General features: G+C 44.4%; 1 protein-coding gene across 2 annotated transcripts in view; it reads right to left on the bottom strand.

Annotated features, from left to right (window-relative positions):
• Positions 1-26544, bottom strand: part of cobl (cordon-bleu WH2 repeat protein) — a 685350-nt gene that overhangs the window by 427459 nt on the left and 231347 nt on the right. Inside the window, exon 3 of one of the 2 annotated variants that reach the window (XM_072508841.1) lies at positions 24607-24801. In XM_072508841.1, the coding sequence (XP_072364942.1) occupies positions 24607-24801 (195 nt within the window). The remainder of the gene's footprint in view (positions 1-24606; positions 24802-26544) is intronic. The other variant, XM_072508842.1, reaches the window with a different exon arrangement.

Here is a 26544-nt window from a genome sequence, read left to right as displayed (position 1 = left end):
AACCCTCAATTTCTCTTTTCCCCTCCACCAGACCACTGCACAGCTCACCCACTGTGCCATTGCTTTCCTCTATACCAGATATCAATTCAATATTAAATAGTAGTGGGCACAACCACAAGTGGTGAGGAGGATAGTGGGGTAACCATTAATGAATCATTGGGTAAATTAATAAAGAGGCTACTTTGATATTCAGGAGTGGTATGTATGAGCTTGCAGAAGATGATTATGATAGCTTTAAGAATAAGCAGATTACTGACCATAAGCAACAAGCTTTGCTTGCAATACTCATGAGCACAATGTCAAACATTAGATGTCATTTTGCAATTGGCCGAAAGAGTTAAAAACAAATTCTGCTCTAGCCAAGCTGAGCAGTGAGAACTGTAGATACAAAATTCCATAGGTTAAGAAGGTTAGAACCATAAGAGTTCTCACCCAAGGTGGCTAAATTCCAGAGACCAAAAATGCCAATGTTGAACAGGGGGTTTGTAACCTTAGGACGGTTGGTGGAAATTTGAAGGGACAACCTTTCTAGAAGTAAATGGAAGGCCAAGAAATGTCAGCCCATAAACGGATCATTGACATAGTATACAGATCATGCAGTTTCTGTAAGTATCTGACTTGAGGGTTTTGGGGTGTAAGTCTAATGGCATCTGTCATATGTCCTCTTTTTCTGCTTCCTCTTACTCTTTTTTTCTTCATCCAGGGAGCTCTGGCTTTAATTGCCCTCGCCATCTCCCTCACAGGAAAGTACCTTCACTGAACCAACTCCTCCTAAAAGGTGGCCCATCGTTCCATTTCTAACCTTCCTGCCAATCTTTGATTCCAATTTGCTCAGGACAGACCTGTTCTCACCCCACTGATTTTGGAATATACTGCCCAAGTGCGACACGCGTTGGGAACTGCGGCATGTGCAGGACATAGGGAACTGCGCATGTGCGAAATGTTAGGTACTGCGCATGTGCGAAACGTGGGAACTGTGCATGTACGACGCACTCAAGAAAATGTGCAGATTTCGGAATTTTGGATACGGCATGCTCAACTTGTACAGCACGTGGGGCGAAGGGTATCAAAGGGTATGGGGGAAGGTGGATTAGGCTATTGAGTTGGATGATCAGCCATAATCAGAATAAATGATGGAGAGAGCTCGAAGGTCCGAATGGCTTCCTCCTGCTCCTATTTTCTACGTACTGCTGGCATATCCAGTGAAGCCCACATCCTGTAAAATTAATTTTAAAAATCTGTGATTTCCTTGTAAATTTCCTTCTGTATATCTTTCCCACGAGTTAGTGTCTGAAAGGAATGACCGAGTGGTGTAATGGTACCTCTATTATTTCTTAACTCTAACCAGATTGGGGAAGATTGTAACAACTTTAATCAAAGTAAAAGTAATACATAGTGAAACAAATATTGATCCTCAATGCTGCTGGGCTGAAAGCGAGCCAGTAATATCTTATCATGCAACTGTGATAATGGAGTGAAATCTTTGCATAAGTCTTTGGACACAATCAACCGGCCTCGTCCCACCAGATCAGGGGTGCAACAAACCTGGTAGATGCCGGGAGAATCCTCCCCCGGGGCTTCCCGACGGACGGTACGCCATATCGCGAGACATCGAGATCAGAATGCTGCCCACAATGGGCGGGACCCAGTCTTGCCCACTTAAGTGGGTTCTAAACCCACTTAAGCGTGCTGGTGCCGGATCTAACCGGCTCCTGCCATTTACTGGGCTCCCCAGGGAAACCCCAGCCGGGTGCCATTCAGTACTGGACCAGCCTTGTAAACCCCTACCACCATGCGAACCACCACCCCGCCGGGTTCTTTTTTAACAAGGGGTGAATGTGGTGGTATATATTAGGGGTAGTACGGTACCTGTGAAGCCGAGAGGCTATTGGCTGACAGGTCCCGGGTCCTGGTTGGATCTGCCGCCTGCTGGCTCCGCCCAGAAGGCAGAGTATAAGAGCTCGGGTTCTCCCAGCAGCCGCATTCTGTAACTGAGCTGCTGGGGAACAAGTCTTGCTTAATAAAGCCTCGATTGACTTAATCTCTTCTCGACTTCAGTGAGTAATTGTTGCGCTACAGACGGCTAACTGGGGAAGAAGAACAAGGGAGAAACGCGTACCAAGATAGAGGACCTGGCAAGGGCAGGCAGCTAATAGGCAAAGTTGAAACTAGGTTAGTTTCAGTTGGAACTGAGGACCTCAAAAAGAGCGAGGAGCAGATTAATGACTCTGGACTGCAGTCAAATTTACACAAATGGCTTTTACAATAAGTTTTCAAACTGGTTTGTAGCTTTTAAACGGGTGTGTGTGGGTCTAAAAAATTAATTTGGAGCTTAAACTAGCAGATTACAGAATTGTAAAATTCTCAATTCTTTGCAGATTTTCAGGTTGCAACAGTACCATCGGGTGGTCAGAGGAATGTAACTACAGCATGACAAGACCAGAAGAAAAAAAGTAAAATGAGGAAATAAGAATACTGTTCCAAATTCTTTTTTCGTTCTGACATAAAAAGGGTAGAGAGTGAGAACAAAATATAAGGAGGTGGATAGGAATTGTATGTAGCAAGCAATACCTTTTATATATTATCGGATGCCCACAATTTAAACGCAAAATTTCTCTCACGACATATTGTGAAAATATAAAATGTTCAGAAATGCAATTATCTTGGAATGATACAGAGCACAAGGAGGCCATTTGTTCAATCATGTCTGCATGGCCCTCTGGTAGACAACTTGTCTCACTTGTCTGCTCTTTCCCCATTACCCTGTAATTTTTTTCTTCAATTATTATCCAATTCCCTTTTGAAAATCATAATTGAATCTGTTTTCATCAGCATTTCGGCAGGGCATTCAAAATCTTAATAGAATTGAAAAGTAGCTAAAACTGAATCGAGCTTAGCTTAGACCACACTTAAGACATTGTATGCAGTTCTGGTTGCGATGTTATGAAAATGATTTGGAGCAACTAGAGGGGGTGCAGAGAAAATGTTACAAAGGCACCAGAAATTCATGGATTTTCTGATCAGTAAAGGATTGACAGGCTGGGTCTCACCTCCCTTGAAAAATCCAGACTGAGAGAATATTTCCTCTTGTGGGGAAGGGCATAACTAGATACCATCAAATTAAGACAGTCACAAAGAAATAAAGAGTGAGTCCCTGGACAACAGGGAGAGATTGAAACAAACAGTAGAGGATTTCCAGCGGCCGCCATGGAGTGAGTGGTTGCACATTTGGCAGCTCCCACTCGAGGTGGATCTTTCGGTCCTTTTCCCCGGTTGCCGGGAGGATGTTTTGAAGGAAAAAGGTGCGGGTGGAGATTTTACTGCACCAGTGAATGGATTTGTGGACCAGAGGTGGGTTTAGAAGAAAGGAGTTGCAAGAGCAAAGAACTCTTCATGCGACACAGGGAAAAATGGCGGAGAGCAAGGGGTCGGCCCTACTAGCCCAATGGTCAACAGGGCAGCTAACTGACATCCTGAAGGAAAAGTTCAGTCAGCAGAGGAGGGAGGCTCTGGAGGACCTGACAAAGGTGGTAGACTCACTGAGAGAGGGGATCAACCATGTGGAACTCAGGGTGGAAACCCAGAGCCAGGCGATCCAGAAGGTGGAGGAGGCCATGGGGGAGCACGAGGGGCAGCTTACCCCCTTGGTGGCTGAGATCGGGATGATGCGAGAGATTCAGATGCGGCTTAAGGAGAAGGTGGAGGATTTGAATAATCGCTCCCTAAGGCAAAATTTAAGAATTGTGGGGATGCCAGAGGGCATTGAGGGAGCAGATGCAGGCTCTTATGTAGCCAAAATGCTGGAGAGGTTAATGTGGGAGGAGGCCTTCGACTGGCCCCTGAAGGTTGATCCGGCGCACAGGACGCTGATGAGGAAGCTATAGGCAATCGAGCCGCCAAGGGCGATGGTGGTGAGGTTACATAGATTCCTGGATAAGGAGAAGATTTTGAGGTGGGCCAGGCAGATGAGGAGTTGTACCTGGGAGGGTAATGAGCTCTAGGTATACCAGAATCTGGGTGCAGAACTGGCCAAGAGAAGAGCAGGATTCAATCGAGTAAAGGCTGCCCTCTATAAGAAGGGGGTGAAGTTTGGGATGCTGTACGTGCCCGCCTCTGGGTGACCCACAATTGTCATGAGTATTATTTTGGAGCACTGTGGATGAGGCGATGGAGTTTGTGAGAGACAATGGACTGGCAGGTAAAGGAGGACATTGAACTTTGGAGGAGGTGTTAGGAGATGCTGGTTCTTTCTGTCCCGTTTTGGTTGCTTGTGTTTTTTATTGTATTGTTTCGTTTGGGGTGACGGTCAGGGAAGAACCTCATTTCACTCGGGGATCATTTTTCTTTCTTGCGGGGCTCTTTGGTGGGAGGCTGGGGGATCGTGTTGGGTGAGTGCAGCTTTTTCTTTCTTATTGTTATTGTTGTTTGTGCAGGCTGCGGGGAGAGGGGAATGAGTGGGGGGTAGGATGTTTCGTGGGGGATGCCAGGCTTTCACTCAGGGTTAGGAATGAAGATGCGTGGGGTTGCAGTGGTGATAAATAAGCAGGTAGCGTTTGAGGTGGGCAATATAGTGGCAGATTCGGGAGGAAGGTTTGTGATGGTGAGTAGGAAATTGGAGGGTAGTCTTGGTGAACGTCTATGCCCCAAATTGGGATGATGTTGAATTTATGAGGTGGATGCTGGGGATGATTCCGGACCTAGACTTGCACCCGTTGACTATGGGGGTGGATTTTAATGTTTATCAAGCCGAGATTGGACCCATTGAGTCCATGGTCAGGGAGGGTGTCGGCGGTGGCAAAAGAGGTTAAGGAGTTCGTGGAGCGCATGGGGTGGGGGGGCTGGACCCATGGAGGTTTGGGAGGCCGAGGGCGAAGGAATATTCGACGTTTGTGGTTTCTGATACGCGCCGCACTGGGTGGACTTGCAAGTGAACCCCGGGGGGGGGGGGAAGGAGGGATATGAATGAATGAGCTGCTGACAGGCAACATCAGTGCTTGCTATTATCATGCCTGAATGAATTTTATGGCCACGATTCACTGAAATGGATGGGGAGAGTAACTTCAAGTGACCTCAAACATAACGGGGACACCAATCAACAGGGGTCCCGATTGGAAGATCAGTGAGTGAGGGAGAGAAGTCATGTTGCAAGCACAGGGTTGGGCTGAGACCACGAAGGAGCCCCTAGGTATAAAGGTACGGAACTCCTCAATGACATGGTGCTTCTGTAATCTGGAGAGGAATAGACGGAGTGTCCTTTTGGTAATTAACGGCAACTTGCATCTAACACTTTTTATGCAGATTTCTACCTCCAGCAGCAAGCCTTCTTACTCTGTTGCAAACAAAAAACAAGGAGGTAAGATACATGCTTGGACATATAATGAGGCTTTCCATCAGTATGGGTACAGTATGGGCCTCTTGAATATATTCAAGTGCTTTTTCCAGATCTTAAAAAATTGTTATTTGTCCCCAAGTGCCATCTAGCCAAAGCATGGAGCCGAATAAGCTTAAGTGATCCAGAGACCCAGAGTCATGCTCTGGGAACCCAGGTTCGAAACCCGCCATGGCATAAAGTAAAATTTATATAAGAATATAAGAGCTAGGAGCAGGTATAGGCCATCTGTCCGCTCGAGCCTGCTCCTCCATTCAATAAGATCATGGCTGATCTTTTTGTGGACTCTGGTCCACTTACCTGCCTGCTCACCATAACCCTTAATTCCTTTACTGTTCAAAACTCTACCTATCTTTGCCTTAAAAACATTCAAGAGGTAGCCTCACTAGGCAGGGAATTCCACAGATTCACAACCCTTTCGATGAAGAAGGTCCTCCTCAACTCAGTCCTAAATCTGCTCCCCCTTATTTTGAGGCTATGCTCCCGAGCACTAGGTTCACCCGCCAGTGGAAACAACCTCCCTGTGCCTATCTTATTTATTCCCTTCACAGTTTTCTATATTTCTGTAAGATCCCTCTCATTCTTCTAAATTCCAAATTTGAATTCAATAAAACAAAATCTGAAATTAAAAGTCTAAAGATGACCATGAAACTATTGTCGATTGACCTAAAAACCCATCTGGTTCGTCAATGCCCTTTAGGGAAGGAAATCTGTTGGCCTTACCTGTTCTGGCATACATGTGACTCCATCCCACAGAATGTGGTTGACTCTTAAATATCCTCAGGGATGGACAATATATGCTGGCCCAGCCAGAGGCACCAACATCCCATGAATGAATAAAAACAAACTTGGAGGCCATTCATAAAGGATACTTCAGGAAACCACTATCATTTTTCCAATGTCGATAAGAGCAGCATTTGGAGCAACAAGTTCAGTTTCAGATGACTATAACCAACTCCAAAGAAGGTCAACGGGCAACCTTTGAGCTGAACTATCAGATTGCTTCACACTATTTCAAAATTTTGGTTTTACCTGCTGCAATCAAGATGGTTAAAATAATGTTTGAGGAGGCAGAGGCAAGTAGACTTGCAGCTGTGCCTCTCTCAAACAATATCACAAAGTGAAGAATTGAGGAAAATGCAGCTATCAGGAAACCATGTTGCTGGAGCACCTGAAATCCATGTGCTTTTGCTTTTCAAATTTAAGTGAGCACCGATTGAAACCGTCCGGTCCTCACACTCCACCTTCGTACCTCGGTTCTGAAGACTATTACCACAGCCTCTACAATTTCCACACTTTCTTCCCTCAGGAACCTAGGATGTATCCCATCCAGATCAGATGATTTTTCTGCTTTGAAAACTACCAACCTTTAAATAACTCCTGTGGATTTTTATGCTATTCAGTATTAAAAACTTTACTGCTGCGTTGTCTTCATTAGAGAGGAATATGCTGCCAATCGCCTACTTGCCTCAGCCATGCCTTTTACCTTCACAAGAATATCTCTTTTTGTTATCTAATCAGCTCCATCATTCTTTTGTTCATAAAAACCTTTTGGTTTCCTTTTTATATTAACCTATACATCTAACTTCATGCTCTCTTTCTGCATCTCATTCCTTTTTTATATTTCCTCTATACGGTTTATATTCAGCTTTGTTCTCTTCTATATTTTGAATTTTTTATTTGTCATAAACCTCCTTTTTCTGTCTTGCTTTAATCTCTACATCTTTTGTCATCCAAGTGGCTCTCCAGCTTTGGGTGCAATTTGTTTCCCACAAGTAGGAATGCGACTACTCTGATCCGAACTATTTTCTCTTTGAAGATTTCCCAATTCTCAGACACCATTTTGCCTAAAACCTTTCGATTCCATCCATCTGGGCCAAATAATTTTTTAACTCATTGGATTAGATTGGATTTGTTTATCGTCACATGTATCGAGGTACAGTGAAAAGTATTTTTCTGCAAGCAGCTCAAACAGATCATTCAGTACATGAAAAGAAAAGAAAATACATAATAGGGCAACACAAGGTACACAATGTAAATATCTAGACACCGGCATCGGTTGGAGCATACAGCAGTGTAGTACTAATCAGGTCAGTCCATAAGACAGTCATTTAGGAGTCTGGTAACTGCGGGGAAGAAGCTGTTTTTGAATCTGTTCATGCGTGTTCTCAGACTTTTGTATCTCCTGCTCAATGGAAGAAGTTGGAAGAGTGAGTAAGCCGGGTGGGAGGGGTCTTTGATTATGCTGCCCAGTTTCCCAAGGCAGCGGGAGGTGTAGATAGAGTCAATGGATGGCAGGCAGATTCGTGTGATGGACTGGACTGTGTTCACGACTCTCTGACGTTCCTTTTTTTTTTAAATTGAGAGTACCCAATTCCTTTTTTCCAATTAAGGGGCAATTTAACGTGGTCAATCTACCTAGCCTGCACATCTTTGGGTTGTGGGAGCGAAACCCACACAGACATGGGAAGAATGTGCAAACTTCACATGGACAGTGACCCAGAGCCAGGATCGAACCTGGGACCTCGGCACCGTGAGGCAGCAGGGCTAACCCACTGCATCACGGTGCTGCCCCTCTCTGACGTTTCTTGCGGTCTTGGGCCGAGCATTTGCCATACCAGGCTGTGATGCAGCCAGAAAGGATGCGTTCTATGATGCACCTTTAAAAGTTGGTAAGAGTAAGTGTGGACATTTTTCCTTAGCTTCCTGAGGAAGTATAGGCACTGTTGTCCTTTCTTGGTGGTAGCTTCAACCTGGGTGGACTGGGAGGTGAGTAGTGTATTTAAAAAGCCTTGCCTGGTCCCGTGTCTGTTCTTCTTTTCTGTTTTATTTGTTTTTATATAAGGCGGGAACCGGAAGTTCGACCCGCGGACCTCTGGCAAGTCCCCCCCCCCCCCCCCCAACCAATAAATTCTGGTGGAGAGGAAACCCGAGACACTACACGTGTAGTGTCTCCCACCCGCCCTCCTCCTCTAACCTAATAATAAGACCCATTGGTGTAAGGTAAGTGCCATATTATATTATTATTATATTATTAGCATTGTGCAGGTCAAGGTTCGGAGGTGGAGGAGCAGTCTCTGTCAGCGAGAGAACCTGAGAACATCTAAGACACTCAGAAGGTAAGAAGGTAAGTAAGTGATTTTTACTTATTTTTACTTTTATACCTTTTTTCAAATTGTGTGTGTCGGGGGGAAACTGAAGTGACATCACAGAAAAGCTGTGGCCAGAGTGGCTGGTTGGGATTCTAACCTAAATTTTTTAAAAAATTGAGTATTTGGGAACTAATTAAACATAATAACTTAATTATAATTTAGAGGTTATCTAAGCCAGAGATCGGAGAGTATTATAGTTAGCTATCACATTTCTATTAGAAATCTAGTGCTAGGAAACAGATGGTTGACAGTAACTTTGAAATTTTAAAAAAAGTATTTAAAAAAAAAAAGACTAATTTTAATTTTAATTAATTGACGCAATGTCAGTTAGAGGGGTGCTGTGCTCTGACTGTGAGATGTGGCAGGTCCAGGAGGCTTCCAGCATCCCGGATGGCTTCATCTGCAGAAAGTGCACCCAACTGGAGCTCCTCACAGACCGCATGGTTCGGTTGGAGCAGCAATTGGATGCACTTAGGAGCATGCAGGTGGCGGAAAGCGTCATAGATCGCAGTTATGTAAATGTGGTCACACCCAAGGTGCAGGCAGAGAAATGGGTGATCACCAGAAAGGGCAGGCAGTCAGTGCAGGAATCCCCTGTGGTTGTCCCCCTCTCGAACAGATATACCCCTTTGCATACTGTCGGGGGGGATAGCCTATCAGGGGAAAACAGCAGCAGCCAGAGCAGTGGCACCACGGCTGGCTCTGATGTTCAGAAGGGAGGGTCAAAGCGCAGAAGAGTAATAGTAATAGGAGACTCTATAGTCAGGGGCACAGATAGGCGCTTCTGTGGACGTGAAAGAGACTCCAGGATGGTATGTTGCCTCCCTGGTGCCAGGGTCCAGGATGTCTCCGAACGGGTAGAGGGAATCCTGAAGGGGGAGGGCAAACAGGCAGAGGTCGTTGTACATATTGGTACTAACGACATAGGCAGGAAGGGGCATGAGGTCCTGCAGCAGGAGTTCAGGGAGCTAGGCAGAAAGTTAAAAGACAGGACCTCGAGGGTTGTAATCTCGGGATTACTCCCTGTGCCACGTGCCAGTGAGGCTAGAAATAGGAAGATAGAGCAGATAAACACGTGGCTAAACAGCTGGTGTAGGAGGGAGGGTTTCCGTTATCTGGACCACTGGGAGCTCTTCCGGGGCAGGTGTGACCTGTATAAGATGGACGGGTTGCATCTAAACCGGAGAGGCATAAATATCCTGGCCGCGAGGTTTGCTAGTGTCACACGGGAGGGTTTAAACTAGGATGGCAGGGTGGTGGGCACGGGAGCAATAGGTCAGAAGGTGAGAGCATTGAGGGAGAACTAGGGAATAGGGACAGTGTGGCTCTGAGGCAGAGCAGACGGGGAGAAGTTGCTGAACACAGCGGGTCTGGTGGCCTGAAGTGCATATGTTTTAATGCAAGGAGCATTATGGGTAAGGCAGATGAACTTAGAGCTTGGATTACTACTTGGAACTATGATGTTGTTGCCATTACAGAGACCTGGTTGAGGGAAGGGCAGGATTGGCAGCTAAACGTTCCAGGATTTAGATGTTTCAGGCGGGATAGAGGGGGATGTAAAAGGGGAGGCGGAGTTGCGCTACTTGTTCGGGAGAATATCACAGCTGTACTGCGAGAGGACACCTCAGAGGGCAGTGAGGCTATATGGGTAGAGATCAGGAATAAGAAGGGTGCAGTCACAATGTTGGGGGTATACTACAGGCCTCCCAACAGCCAGCGGGAGATAGAGGAGCAGATAGGTAGACAGATTTTGGAAAAGAGTAAAAACAACAGGGTTGTGGTGATGGGAGACTTCAACTTCCCCAATATTGACTGGGACTCACTTAGTGCCAGGGGCTTAGACGGGGCGGAGTTTGTAAGGAGCATCCAGGAGGGCTTCTTAAAACAATATGTAAACAGTCCAACTAGGGAAGGGGCGGTACTGGACCTGGTATTGGGGAATGAGCCCGGCCAGGTGGTAGATGTTTCAGTAGGGGAGCATTTCGGTAACAGTGACCACAATTCAGTAAGTTTTAAAGTACTGGTGGACAAGGATAAGAGTGGTCCTAGGATGAATGTGCTAAATTGGGGGAAGGCTAATTATAACAATATTAGGCGGGAACTGAAGAACATAGATTGGGGGCGGATGTTTGAGGGCAAATCAACATCTGACATGTGGGAGGCTTTCAAGTGTCAGTTGAAAGGAATACAGGACCGGCATGTTCCTGTGAGGAAGAAAGATAAATACGGCAATTTTCGGGAACCTTGGATGACGAGTGCTATTGTAGGCCTCGTCAAAAAGAAAAAGGAGGCATTTGTCAGGGCAAAAAGTCTGGGAACAGACGAAGCCTGTGTGGCATATAAGGAAAGTAGGAAGGAACTTAAGCAAGGAGTCAGGAGGGCTAGAAGGGGTCACGAAAAGTCATTGGCAAATAGGGTTAAGGAAAATCCCAAGGCTTTTTACACGTACATAAAAAGCAAGAGGGGAGCCAGGGAAAGGGTTGGCCCACTGAAGGATAGGCAAGGGAATCTATGTGTGGAGCCAGAGGAAATGGGTGAGGTACTAAATGAATACTTTGCATCAGTATTCACCAAAGAGAAGGAATTGGTAGATGTTGAGTCTGGAGAAGGGGGTGTAGATAGCCTGGGTCACATTGTGATCCAAAAAGATGAGGTGTTGGGTGTCTTAAAAAATATTAAGGTAGATAAGTCCCCAGGGCCTGATGGGATCTACCCCAGAATACTGAAGGAGGCTGGAGAGGAAATTGCTGAGGCCTTGACAGAAATCTTTGGATCCTCGCTGTCTTCAGGGGATGTCCCGGAGGACTGGCGAATAGCCAATGTTGTTCCTCTGTTTAAGAAGGGTAGCAAGGATAATCCCGGGAACTACAGGCCGGTGAGCCTTACTTCAGTGGTAGGGAAATTACTGGAGAGAATTCTTAGAGACAGGATCTACTCCCATTTGGAAGCAAATGGACGTATTAGTGAGAGGCAGCACGGTTTTGTGAAGGGGAGGTCGTGTCTCACTAACTTGATAGAGTTTTTCGAGGAGGTCACTAAGATGATTGATGCAGGTAGGGCAGTAGATGTTGTCTATATGGACTTCAGTAAGGCCTTTGACAAGGTCCCTCATGGTAGACTAATACAAAAGGTGAAGTCACACGGGATCAGGGGTGAACTGGCAAGGTGGATACAGAACTGGCTAGGCCATAGAAGGCAGAGGGTAGCAATGGAGGGATGCTTTTCTAATTGGAGGGCTGTGACCAGTGGTGTTCCACAGGGATCAGTGCTGGGACCTTTGCTCTTTGTAGTATATATAAATGATTTGGAGGAAAATGTAACTGGTCTGATCAGTAAGTTTGCAGACGACACAAAGGTTGGTGGAATTGCGGATAGCGATGAGGACTGTCTGAGGATACAGAAGGATTTAGATTGTCTGGAGACTTGGGCGGAGAGATGGCAGATGGAGTTTAATCCGGACAAATGTGAGGTAATGCATTTTGGAAGGTCTAATGCAGGTAGGGAATATACAGTGAATGGTAGAACCCTCAAGAGTATTGAAAGTCAAAGAGATCTAGGAGTACAGGTCCACAGGTCATTGAAAGGGGCAACACAGGTGGAGAAGGTAGTCAAGAAGGCATACGGCATGCTTGCCTTCATTGGCCGGGGCATTGAGTATAAGAATTGGCAAGTCATGTTGCAGCTGTATAGAACCTTAGTTAGGCCACACTTGGAGTATAGTGTTCAATTCTGGTCGCCACACTACCAGAAGGATGTGGAGGCTTTAGAGAGGGTGCAGAAGAGATTTACCAGAATGTTGCCTGGTATGGAGGGCATAAGCTATGAGGAGCGATTGAATAAACTCGGTTTGTTCTCACTGGAACGAAGGAGGTTGAGGGGAGACCTGATAGAGGTCTACAAAATTATGAGGGGCATAGACAGAGTGGATAGTCAGAGGCTTTTCCCCAGGGTAGAGGGGTCAATTACTAGGGGGCATAGGTTTAAGGTGAGAGGGGCAAGGTTTAGAGTAGATGTACGAGGCAAGTTTTTTACGCAGAGGGTTGTGGGTACCTGGAACTCGCTACCGGAGGAGGTAGTGGAAGCAGGGATGATAGGGACATTTAAGGGGCATCTTGACAAATATATGAATAGGATGGGAATAGAAGGATACGGACCCAGGAAGTGTAGAAGATTGTCGTTTAGTCAGGCAGTATGGTCGGCGCGGGCTTGGAGGGCCGAAGGGCCTGTTCCTGTGCTGTACATTTCTTTGTTCTTTGTTTTGTAGGACAGATTTCTGGTGATGTGCACACCTAGGAATTTGAAGCTGCTAACCATCTCCACCTCGGCGCCGTTGATGCAGACTGGGGTGTGTGCAATACTTTGCTTCCTGAAGTCAATGACCAGCTCTTTAGTTTGGTAACTCTCCTCCAGTTAAGCAGTTTTACAGTTAACTGTCTTATGTAGTTTTCCATAGCTATTCTTCAAACCTCGTGATATTGTGATCACTGTTCCCCCAATATTCTCTCAGTGAAACATGTTCCACTTGCCCCATTTCATTCCCCAGAACTAGACCCAGCACTGCGCCTTTCCTCAATGGGCTGGAAACACACTGAAGAGAGTTAGTTCTCTTGTACACAGTTCAAAAATACCATCTCCTCTTTGCATTACACTGTTACTAGCCAAGTCTATTTTAGGTTAAAGGAAGTCCCCCATATTCAGTACTCCGCAGTTCTTGCAGCTTTCTGTAACTTGCCTGACAATTTACTCCTCTATCTCCTCCATAATATTTGGTGACCTTTAGTCTCCATTCAGTACACAGTAGTTTCTCTCTTGTTCTTATAGATGCTAATAGATAAGTAGATTCGAATTCTTATTGTAATATGTAGAATGATATCACTAGAAGGGAAATGAGTCATGTGATCCAGTCTCAGTTTCACTTTGGCCTGTGAACAGAATACAGCGCACACAACTCTTCTGCTTTCCATCCATGTATTCTGCTTTAGTTTAAATAAATAAACCCGCAATGTGTTTATACAATTTCTTATGAATGCTTGGGGCCTTTATCTTATAAAGGTCCATTAATTTTGAACCCTAAACTCAATTATTCCTTTTAATTTCTACAATAGTTTCTTTGACCAACACTGCCACCTCCTTTTTTTTCCTTTCCTTACCTTTCTTGAATATCTTGTAACTAGGAATACTAAGTTCCCAAGCCTACCCTTCTTTAAATCAGGTCTGTTATTCCCACAATCTCACAGTCCCATGAGGCAACTTCTGTCTACAGTTCAGCAATGTTGGCCTGAATTTTTACTCAGGCATAAAGGTTCTCCATCTGCACAAGATGCCAGCAGAGGCTTGAATTCAGAAGTCCTGCCTCCAAGACTTGGGAAACCTTTGAGGGAGGTAAGCTACACCTTGAGAGAGGTAAGGAACCCTTGGGGAGAGGTAAGGCACTCTTTGGGATAGGTCAGCAACCATTTGGGATTGTTAAAAGTAGACAAGAGTGTCTGTAAAAAGTACATACATTCATTGGAAATTTCAAAACTGTCAAAGAACAGTCAAAACTGTCAAATCTGCCAAGGAATTTAACACTGCTCAGTTTTAAATATAAACATGGAGTGTAAAAATAATTGCTTGACATTTCATTTGGTCGACATAAGCCTGGGATTTGTGCTGCACAACTGGTTTTACAACCTAACATTATCACAGTACCTGTTAAGTGAGCAGTTTGCTTTACAGTTCCAAGTAGTTACTGAATATAAATATCTGTTTTGTAAGAGATTAATTGAGGAATTTCAAAGTATTGATTGTTTTATCAATGTGTGTTATTTTTAATAGTCAGATCATCAATGGACACATAACTTGATGTTATGTCAGAATGGCTACTCAGGGCTGCCCATGGTGGATACGAGGATGAGGGGAGATGGCCAAACTGTAGTGGGTTGGGCATGGGTTGGCACTAAGTTAGCATAGGGGCTATAAAGGGCCATGGGTATCAGTTGGGGACATGGACTGGCATTGGGGATATTAGGGGTCATATGGGGTGGGTATGAGGGGCCATATAAATGAGTAGAGGGGCAGAGGCTGACATTGGGAATATGAGGGGCCATAGGTATGTGGGCATAAGGTGTCATTAGTTGGCCTGGATGGGACATGGAGAGTATGTGGGAGGATGGTGAGAAATGGAGGGCTGTTTTTTGTTTACTCGTTTTCTCATTTTTTTCAATAACTTCACCAAAGAGCCGGTGCACAGAGGTAGGTCTTCTCTCACCACCCCTCTGGAGCCGGCAGCTGCAGCACTCTTCTAATTCAGCCAACCGACCCGCCGACTGGCTCAAAAAACCCAAACTCCAAACCCCAAAAACCCATAGCCCCAGCTACACATTGAACAGTTTCATCCTTTTCTTCCTATACTCACTAGTACATGGCATTGAAAGTAATCCAGAGATGAAATAGGAATCAGACATATAAGAACAGCTAAACGTTTAAGAAAAATGATGGCAGACTTCCATCTTTGACTTCTGTGCTTTAGGCCGGAATTCTCCGACTGTTTGCTACCGGCGGAATTCTCTGGTCCTGCCAGCAATGCCGTCCGCAGGTTTCCTGGTGGCATGCGGTGGCTACAATGGCAAATCCCATTGACAGCGGCGGGAGCAGAAAATCCCGTCTTGCCTCCTGCCAAGAAACACACAACTGAGAGACCAGAGCATCCCGCTCCATGGTCTAAGTTTTGATTAAATTAAAAGTTCAAGCCCGGCTGCACCATGAGGCTCTCCCAGTGGAATCACAAGGATTTTGAAACAATAATCCCTGAATATTCGGGCCCCTTTGTCAGAAAATGGGACCAACATTTATCATACTTTCATGACATTGAATGTGGTGGAGTATTTCTGCAGGGTCTGGTTTGGTACTTGTGGAATGTTCATAAACACTTTAGCATTGAAGTGGGCAGGAAGAGACGGAGATCTACAGTCAAAAGATGAGAACAACTACATTATGTCAGCAGTGAACTAAACCTTGACTTTGCACATGCAGGCAGCAGTCAGACTTTGTTGTGTGTCTTGCCTTCTATTTAATGGTGAGTTAGCAACTTAAGATCTGGGAAACAGATGCTAAAATTTAATTTTCTGAGAATATAGACATTAAATTGCCACATACAACTTCTGTAACAAAACAAATGGGGGATGATTTATTTGGAAGGACATCAGAGTAAAGAGCACTACAGAAAAATAAACTGCTTGCAAAAGAAAAACTGTCACAGACTAATACATGATATTTTAGCAGTTTCATGTGGTTACTTTGAACACTTCAGTTGCATTTTCCTCTGTATTCTTCATTCCTTTGCTGTGATGTTTTACTACTTTATGTAATTTGTTTATATTGCAAATTTTAAAAGTCACAAAAGAGGCAGGGGCACATATGGAACACTGAAATAAGAAGTTGATATTAAAACGTAGAAATCCATGAAGTGAGCTCAAGGTATAACAGAATGATTTAAATATTAAAGGTTCAGAGAAAAAGAAACTGGAAGATCATGAGAAGGGAGATTGAAACATCCGACTGTCTTTGCATGTCAGAAGAAGACTGCACACATGGTTCAATTCTTTTGCTGATAAAAAAATGTTCCCAAAATGGAATGTTTACAATGGACAAGAGGAGAGCACTGGGTGAAAACATGCATCTGCTTTCGTAGGAAGAGCAAATTCACAGCGCAGAAGGTCGTCACTCAACCAATTGTGCCTATTCCATTCAAAAATGAGCAGTCTCACCTTATCCAACCTTCCGGCTCTAACCTGTAACCTTGTCAGTTGCAGCATATCAAATGTATTTCAGAATTGTTGTCCTTAATCCCTCAAAAGGAGGACAATGTCTGCCAAGCTTCATGATATGAGTGTCCGCAGCACGGTGGCACATGATCAGTTATGATACTGGAGGAATTGGCTTTGTCGAGTGTGCTGGTTCGCCTGTATTCCCATTTGACTTTCTGTATCGTGCAGAGACACAGGTGGCGGAAATCAGAAGTAACCACAGGGGAGGCCGAAAGCTGAGGTGGGCTGGTTATAAGGCCTTTCTTAGTTCCAGGTATTAGCCCTTACCCTCACACCCCATCAGCTCCCACCCACTTCCCAAGTCATCTTCATGCTTCCATGCCTAACCCATGCACACCCCCCCCCCCCACCCGCAAGCCCATGGCCTTTTATAGTCCCGAAGTCTGGCTGAGAGCCCAGACTGCCATAAAAGGAATATGTGAGTGAGTTTGTTTACACAGGTGCAAAGAACTTGATTGACATTGATAAATGGTTATAATAAGTTATTTATCTGTGATCGTATTTGTTGATGTCTCAAAGTTTATTTGTGTAAAATTAAAGGGTGTCAAGCGCTTCTGTTATTGACGATGTTAAGGATATCTCATTTGGGCAGCAGAGGAACTTGGAGTGGGAGGGGAAAGATCCATGTAGGTACCAACAATATAGGTAGAATGAGGAAAGAGGTTCTGAAAACGGAATACGAATAGCTCAGTGATAAATTTAAAAAACAGAATCACAAAGGGAAAAATGTGAGGATTGCCTCCTGAGCCATAAGCTAATTGGCATAGGGTCAAAAAGATTAAAAAGATAAAAGAATGGCTCAAAGATTAGTCTTGGAGAAATGGGTTCACATTCATGGTACATTGGCAGCAGTGCAGCAGTGCTGGAGAAAGAGAGAGCTGTTCCGTTGCGACGGGTCCACGTGCATCATACTGGGACCAGCGTCCTGATAAATCGAATAACTAGGGCTGTAGATAAGGCTTTAAACAAAATAGTGGGGTGGGTGTGGATGGAATTACAGAGCGTGTGAATGTCATATTACACCAAGGGATCGTACAAGATAAGGAAAATTAATAATAAGATAAACCTAATGGCTTTGTATCTGAATGTGCAAGGTGGAATAAAATTAATGAGTAAACAGTGTAAACAAAGACACATGGTGATTACTGAGACATGGTTACAAGGAGACCAGGTCTGGCAGTTGGATATCCAATGGCAGTCAGTGTTTTGAAAGGATCGACAGAAAGGAAAAGGAGGTAGTGTAGGTATGTTGGTACAGGAAGGGATTTTTTTTTTTTTTTTTTCCCAATTAAGGGGCAATTTAGCGTGGCCAATCCACCTAACCTGCACATCTCTTTGGGGTTGTGGGGGAGAAACCCACGCAAACATGGGGAGAATGTGCAAACTCCACAGGGACAGTGATCCAGAGCGCGGACCTCGGTGCCGTGAGGCCGCAGTGCTAACCCACTGCGCCACTGTGCTGCCCTGTAACCAGAACTTATACTGACACTGGAGAACAATACGTAGAATCAGTAGAAATAATAAATAGCAAGGAAAAGAAGTCCCTGGAGGGAGTGATCTATAAGTTCCCTAATAGTAGTTCTGCAGTCGGACTCAGGATAAACCAGGAAATACTGGGGGCTTGTAAGAAAGGTGTGACAATAAACATGTGTGATTTTAATACGCATATCAACTGGAGCAATCAAATTGGCATTGTTTGCCTCGAGGGAGAGTTCATAGAGTGCATTAAAGATTGTTTCTTGAAACAATACGTTGTCAAACTAACCAGGGAGAAGGCTGTTGTAATGTGTAATGAGATGGACTAATTAATGATCTTGTCTAAAGGATCCTCTGGGAAGGATCCGCTGGGAAATCATTATGTGCTTGAATTTCAAATTCAGTTTGAGGGCACTGATCTTGAATCCCACACGAGTGTCCTGTTAAGAACATAAGAACTAGGAGCAGGAGTAGGCCATCTGGCCCTTCGGGCCTGCTCCGCCATTCAATGAGATCATGGCTGATCTTTTGTGGACTCAGCTCCACTTTCCCGCCCGAACACCATAACCCTTAATCCCTTTATTCTTCAAAAAACTATCTATCTTTATCTTGAAAACATTTAATGAAGGAGCCTCCACTGCTTCACTGGGCAGGGAATTCCATAGATTCACAACCCTTTGGGTGAAGAAGTTCCCCCTAAACTCAGTCCTAAATCTACTTCCCCTTATTTTGAGGCTATGCCCCCTAGTTCTGCTTTCACCCACCAGTGGAAACAACCTGCCCGCATCTATCCTATCTATTCCCTTCATAATTGTATATGTTTCTATAAGATTCCCCCCCCCCATCCTTCTAAATTCCAACGAGTACAGTCCCAGTCTACTCAACCTTTCCTCGTAATCCAATCCCCTCAACTCTGGGATTAACCTAGTGAATCTCCTCTGCACACCCTCCAGCGCCAGTACGATCTTTCTCAGGTAAGGAGACCAAAACTGAACACAATACTCCAGGTGTGGCCTCACTAACACCGTATACAGTTGCAGCATAACCTGCCTAGTCTTAAACTCCATCCCTCTAGCAATGAAGGACAAAACTCCATTTGCCTTCATAATCACCTGTTGTACCTGTAAACCAACTATTGTAAAACAAATGTAATTATATCGGCATGTGGATAGATTTGGCCCGGATGGACTGGGCAGAGAGACAAAAAGGTAGGACGGTTGATGAGCAGTGGCAGTTGTTTAAGGAGATATTCATTTCCTCCCAACTAAAATAGATTCCAGAGAGGAAGAACAAGTGTAAGAAAGGAAAAATGCATGCGTGGCTAACCAAGGAGGTTAAAAAAAACATAAAGGCAAAAACTAAGGCATACGATATTGCAAAGGTAAGTGGCAGGCTGGAGAATTTGGAAACTTTTAAAGATCAACAAAGGGTTACTAAAAAAAGTAATAAAAGGAGCACACCAAATTCCGAAATGAATCTACCACAAAATATAAAAACGGATAGCAAAAGATTCTATAGGTATATACAAAGGAAGAGAGTAGCTAAAGTCAATGTTGGTCCCTTACAGGGCAAGACTGGGGAGTTAATATTAGAGGCACTAAATTAATATTTTACCTCAGTTTTCACAGTGGAGGACACTAGAGCCACCCCAATAGTAACAGGCAATGCAGAGGTTGTTGAAAAGGAGGAACTTAGAGAAAAAGTACTGAGAAAACTGTTGAGATTAAAGGCAGACAATTCTCCAGGGCCTGATTGTCTACATCCTGGGCTCTTAAAGGAAGTGGATGCAGAGATTGTGGAGGCATTGGTTATAATGTTCCAAAATTCCCTAGATTCTGAAAAGGTTCTAGTGGATTGGAAAAAGATTAATGCAACGCTCCTGTTCAAAAAAGGAAAAGGCAGAATGGAGGAAACTATAGACCAGTTATAGTCTCTCATTGGGGAATTATTGGAATCCGTTATTAAGGAAGGAGTAACGGGACATTTGGAAAGTCAAAACTCAATCCATTAAGGTCAGCATGGTTTTTGAAGGATAAATCATGACGACTAATTTTCTACAGTCTTTCAAAGATTTAACAAGCAAAATGGATAATAGGGGTCCTGTAGATGTCGTGGCATTTGATAAGGCGCCTCACAAAAGGCTAATACACAAGGTAAGATCCCATGGGAGAGGGGTAATATATATTACCTTGGATAGAGGATTGGCTAACCAACAGAAAGCAGAGAATGGGAATAAATGTGCCTATGTCTGGTTGGCAGGCAGTAACTAATGGTGTGCCACAGGATTCAGTCTTCGGGTCCCAACTATTTATAGGGTGGGAGTCATTGGCTATCAGCAGGATTTCTGCTACTGCCATTGTCAACAGGGTTTCCTGTTGAAAGCACCCCATCGGCGCCAAGAAACCCGTCGGCAGGACCGAAAGATCCTGCTGGCGTGAACGGCCGGAAAAGTCCGGCCACAATTTATTTTAAAGACCTGGATGCAGGGATAGAATGTACTAAAGCCAAATTTGCAGATGACATTAAAATAGATGGGAAAGCAAGTTGCAGGGAGGAAATAAGAAATTTACAAATGGGTATGGATAGGTTAGGTGAGTGGGCCATAACTTGGCAGATTTAACATGGATAAGTGTGAGGAAAACTGTTTTGGTCGGAGGAATAAAAAGGCAACTTATTACCTAAATGGAGAGAAATTTCAAAATGATTTTGGTGCAGAGGGATCTGGGTGTCCTTATGCATGAATCACAGAAAGTTAGTATGCAGGTGCGGCAGGTAATAAAGAAGGCAAATGGAATTTTAGCATCTGTTGCGAATGGAATAGAGTATAAAAGTGGGGAAAAGCTGTTGCAACTGAATAGAGCATTGGTGAGACCACATCTGGGGTACTGCTCACAGTTTTGGTCCCCTTACTTGAGTGGTGTAGTGGTATTGTCACTGGACTAGTAAACTAGAGACGCAGAGTAATGCTCTGGGGACCCAGGTTCGAATTCCGCCACTGCAGATGGTGTAATTTGAATTCAATAATAATCTGGAATTAAAAGTTGAATTATCAATTGTTGTAAAACCCCATCTGGTTCACTGATGTCCTTTCGGGAAGGAAATCTGCCATCCTTATCTGGTCTGGCCGACATGTGACTCCAGAGCCACAGCAATGTGGTTGAATCTTAACTGCCTCCTCAAGGGCAATTAGGGGTAGGCAACAAATGCTGGCACAGCCTTTGACACCCATGTCCCATGAATGAATTTTAAAAAGGAAGGATATAAATGCATTAGAGAAGGTTCAGTAGATTGATTCCAAGGATTTGTTTTATGAAGAGAGATTGAGCAGCTTAGGCCGATACTCGCTGGAGTTTAGAAGAATGGGAGATTTAATTGAGGTATATAAGATGCTGAAAAGACATTGACAGGGTAGACATAGAGCGGATGTCCCGTTGTTGGACAGTCTAGAACCCGAGGCCATAGTTTCAGGCTAAGGGCTGACAGATTTGAAACAGAAACGAGGAGTAATTACTTCACTCAACGGTCGTGAATCTGTAAAATTCTCTATCCCACAGTGCAATAAGCGCCAGAACCATAAACAAACTTAAGGAGGCGATAAATGGGCAGCCCGGTGGCGCAGTGGGTTAGCCCTGCTGCCTCACGGCGCCGAGGTCCCAGGTCCGACCCCGGCTCTGGGTCACTATCCACGTGGAGTTTGCACATTTTCCCCATGTTTGCGTGGGTTTCGCCCCAAAAGATGTGTAGGGTAGGTGGATTGGCCACGCTAAAATGCCCCTTAATTGGAAACAATGAATTGGGTACTCTAAATTTTTTTTTAAAAGGAGGATAGGTTTCTAATTAGTAGTGGGATGAAGAGTTCTGGAGAGCAGGCAGGAAAGTAGAGATGAGGCCATGACGAAATCAGCTATGATCATATTGAATGGCAGAGCAGGTTTGAGGAGCTGAATTGCTTACTCCTGCTCCTAATTCTTATGTTCTTAATAATCTGTTTCATTGAGACTTTAGAGAGTTGTAGGACTACCAGTTTTTTCTTTTCAAAACCTAATTTAAAGTAGTTTTATACATGTCATTGTTGTGTGGTTCTATACGGTTCATTAATCCGTTGCATAGTGTAACAGGATGAATAGGCATGGAAGGACCATGAGTTCGCATAGAGGTTATGCGGAGCCATTAGAGGTTGGTGAAGGCATGAGTTGGCCCGAGGAGCCTTTTGGATTTCCTTTCAAAAGGTTTCCAAATTCGCACAATGGTTCACAATTCCTCTGAGGTCCGTGAGCAATGTGTCATGGAGAAGCTGAACTGATGCCATGAAAATTATGGGAGGGGTTAAAAAACGGTGGAGCCAGCCAGGTCGGAAGTGCAGAGTGCAGGTTCTATACCCACATGTCTACCCTGTACCAGCAAAACCTGGGAAGCACAGGTAAAGAAGGTAGGAATCCTGGAATTGGCTCCCACTCACTATTGTTAAATGGCCTGAGAGCCCTTCATTTTTCTCCGCAGAAACCTGGGCCTCTGTCTTTGGAGTGGGATTTGGACCCACAAACTTCAGACTCATCAACAATTGACAAGACAAATTTATACACTTTTAAAAAGTGTATAAATAATACAATTCCCTACTGTACTTTATCAACATTTCTTACACAAGTCAATAAGAGAGAGAGGAGAGAGAGGGGCTGAAAAACTTTGCACCGGGCCAATCACGAATCATGTGACTCACTACACTGGCTAAAATCTGGATCACGCCCTTGCTCAGTGTGGTTCAGATAATGATATTTAAATGAGCCATTAGACTCGTTTAAATATGCTACTGCCGCATTCACCCGGCGCCTGGGAGTCACCAGCCGCACTGGTGAAGCCACAACCGAGTGCCAATCAGTACTGGCCTTCACAAGCGAAGACCAGTTGTAATGGCCACTCGAGATCTCGGAGGGCATTGGAGCCCCCTAGGTGGTCGGGTACAGGTCAAGGCAGTACCCTGGCACTCCCCCTGGCACCCAGGCACCCTGACAGTGCCAATCACTGCCAGGGTGCCTGAGACACTGCCTGGGTGCCAGGCTGTCATTGTCAGTGTACCCAACTGGCAGGTTAGTAATGGCAAATGTCGGGGCCTTTAGAGGGCCATGCTCATGAAAAGGGGGGTGGGGGAGGGAATGAAGGGGCCTCATTAAGGTTGGTGGGTGAAAAAGGGGCTGGGAGTGGGGGGGAGCAGGTAATGTCCATTTTGCGGGGGGCGGCATTGCCCATGGGCTGGGTACGTGAGGGACCCTCAAGCTCACTTTCATGACCACCCAATCTCTGAGGGGCCGGTCTCGTCACCGAGTTACGCTCCCCACTGCTGAAAAAACATCTACATGTGGGATGCACTGGGGAGAAACTTCTCAAGGTCGCAAAAAATGACTAAGTATGGGTGAATAACAGTTTGGATCTCACCCAAAAAGCCGAAGGGAAACACCCTGCCAAACCTGCCCAATATTGGCTGCACGGTAGCATTGTGGATAGCATAATTGTTTCACAGCTCCAGGGTCCCAGGTTCGATTCCGGCTTGGGTCACTGTCGGTGCGGAGTCTGCACATCCTCCCTGTGTGTACGTGGTTTTCCTCCGGGTGCTCCGGTTCCCTCCCACAGTCCAAAGATGTGCAGGTTAGGTGGGTTGGCCATGGTAAATTGCCCTTCGTGTCCAAAATTGCCTTTAGTGTTGGGTGGGGTTGCTGGGTTATGGGGATAGGGTGGAGGTGTTGACCTTGGGTGGGTGCTCTTTCCAAGAGCCGGTGCAGACTCGTTGGGATGAATGGTCTCCTTCTGCACTGTAAATTCTATGATGTCACTTGTAGTTTCAAAACCCTCACTAACACCCATCCTATTGCCTCTGGCTGCAAAAGTAAAAGTTAGAATTCAGCTCATCTGAAGGCCTGGCCTGAATCACCCAAGGGTTAGGTAGTAAATTAAATGTCACAAATGCGCTTGTTGGCAATTTAACAGCTCTGAATGCATGACTGAATGTGGTGCAGCTTTTGGTACAAGCACATAGTGAGACGGCATTTGATTTGGGTCACCATGACCCAAACTGAACACAGAGATTTGCTGTTTAGATGAAGCTTTCAAGTCTCCCTTACTTTTTCCTTCAGGTGAAGGCCAATTGCAGCAGTAGCAACCAGATTACAATTCGTGTTTAATACCATTTGGTCATATCAGAATAAATTGTTTCAAATGCCAACTAACAAGGTTTGATTTCTTGGAATGTTGACTCTGAAGCAAGAGTCTAACATCACTTACCTTTATCTTTCAGATGCAGATTAATCTGCTGCATATTTCGATCATCTGTTTTTGTTTTGTTATTTAATTACTATAAATACAAACTAGTTTAGCAAAGTAAATGGCAGATGTTGGATGTACATCTCTTAACAAATGGAAACTCACTTGACAGAATTTCATTCTGTTGCAGCGCAAGTCTTGCTGTACAAGGAAGAATTCACTACCCCCTCTAATTTGCCTATTAGTTCAAAAATTTAAAGTAGGTTATACACGACTATAACCAATTTCTAATGTGTCTTTACCAATAATCCATGTTGAGCGACCTTAAAGAAACACAACACCAATGCTGTTTGGGAAATTAAAGTTCAAATGATGTGATAACCTACATTTACCCATCAGCTATCCAAATGCAAAGCTCAATTTAACTAAGATATTTTTCCACGTGAATGCCATATTACTAGTGTTGTGGATCATTTAATTTACACAATTTTCAGCCAAATGACTGAAGTAATTCCCATTCATTGCTTACCTTTCATTCACTTTAACTGTTATTTCAGCACCATTTGGTAAGAAAACCAGTAAGTCCATTGTTCCAGGCAATACATTTTCTTTCACATCCCCAGGATTTTGATCATTGTGTTTAACTTTACAATTTTGGGTAGCAGTGAGGATCCTACGTGTAGCTGGCTGAGGTGGTGGAAGTGGAGCCCGACCCTTCATTCTGCTGAAAAAACAAATATATTTCTAATTCCAAAGAATAATACATAAATTAAATTCCAAAAGAGTAATACTGTGTGTACTTTCATATTACAAGCAATGAACCAGAATCATACACAACAAACAGTTTCCCAACCACCTGATTACGAGCTGCAGTCTATGGCAGCTTGCCAATCATACCAGCCAGTGACAGCTAGGCTGCGTTTTGCCCATTTTCAGTCACTGTAGAAGTAGAAACATGTGTTGCAAAATTTCTTTCTGGTCAATTATGTGTATACACATTATGGAGAAATATACAATTATGACCAACCAATCCTTACCTAGCCAATGTTGACCAGGACTGAGGTTTACATAAATGTGGCTGACGGGTGAAGCAAGAAGCATAACGAATTACAATTCAAATTTAATCATTAAGAAAATCCATCTTTATCGATTCAAATATACGGATGCTGGAGAAGGAAAATAATTATATTTGTCGCAACCTCCTCCGCGCAAGCCACATGCCATCCTGAGTCGGAACTATAACACCGCCCTTCATTGTCACTGAGTCAAAATTCTGGAACTCCCTCACTAACAGCACTGTGAGTGCACCTACACCGCATGGACTGCAGCTCACCACCACCTTCTTAAGGGAAAGAATGGATGGGCAATAAATGCTGGCCTGGCCAAAACTGTCCACATCGTTCTTGGTAATGAAGTTCACCAAAACTGAATATAGCATTGGTTTTAAATAAATAACTTGCAATCTAACATAATCATAGCTATATGTATATTTAATACATGCATATAAAACTAAATTAGTTGTGTTCAAATTTAAATTTTATTGGTATTAGTGACCGCTGGACAGTCCTTGTGGAGACAAAGTACTGTCTTCATACAAATATACTGTCCATCTGATTTAGAGATGTGGATCAGGAATTGGCTAGCTGAAAGAAGACAGAGGGTGGTGGTTGATGGGAAATGTTCAGAATGGAGTTCAGTTACAAGTGGCGTACCACAAGGATCTGTTCTGGGGCCGTTGCTGTTTGTCATTTTTATCAATGACCTAGAGGAAGGCGCAGAAGGGTGGGTGAGTAAATTTGCAGACGACACTAAAGTCGGTGGTGTTGTCGACAGTGTGGAAGGATGTAGCAGGTTACAGAGGGATATAGATAAGCTGCAGAGCTGGGCTGAGAGGTGGCAAATGGAGTTTAATGTAGAGAAGTGTGAGGTGATTCACTTTGGAAGGAATAACAGGAATGCGGAATATTTGGCTAATGGTAAAGTTCTTGGAAGTGTGGATGAGCAGAGGGATCTAGGTGTCCATGTACATAGATCCCTGAAAGTTGCCACCCAGGTTGATAGGGTTGTGAAGAAGGCCTATGGAGTGTTGGCCTTTATTGGTAGAGGGATTGAGTTCCGGAGTCAGGAGGTCATGTTGCAGCTGTACAAAACTCTGGTACGGCCGCATTTGGAGTATTGCGTACAGTTCTGGTCACCGCATTATAGGAAGGACGTGGAGGCTTTGGAGCGGGTGCAGAGGAGATTTACCAGGATGTTGCCTGGTATGGAGGGAAAATCTTATGAGGAAAGGCTGATGAACTTGAGGTTGTTTTCATTGGAGAGAAGAAGATTAAGAGGAGACTTAATAGAGGCATACAAAATGATCAGGGGGTTAGATAGGGTGGACAGTGAGAGCCTTCTCCCGCAGATGGAAATGGCTGACACGAGGGGACATAGCTTTAAACTGAGGGGTAATAGATATAGGACA

The sequence above is a fragment of the Scyliorhinus torazame genome, chromosome 6 (genome assembly GCF_047496885.1).
Source record: "Scyliorhinus torazame isolate Kashiwa2021f chromosome 6, sScyTor2.1, whole genome shotgun sequence".
NCBI lineage: Eukaryota > Metazoa > Chordata > Chondrichthyes > Carcharhiniformes > Scyliorhinidae > Scyliorhinus > Scyliorhinus torazame.
This window is presented reverse-complemented; position numbering and strand designations above follow the sequence as displayed.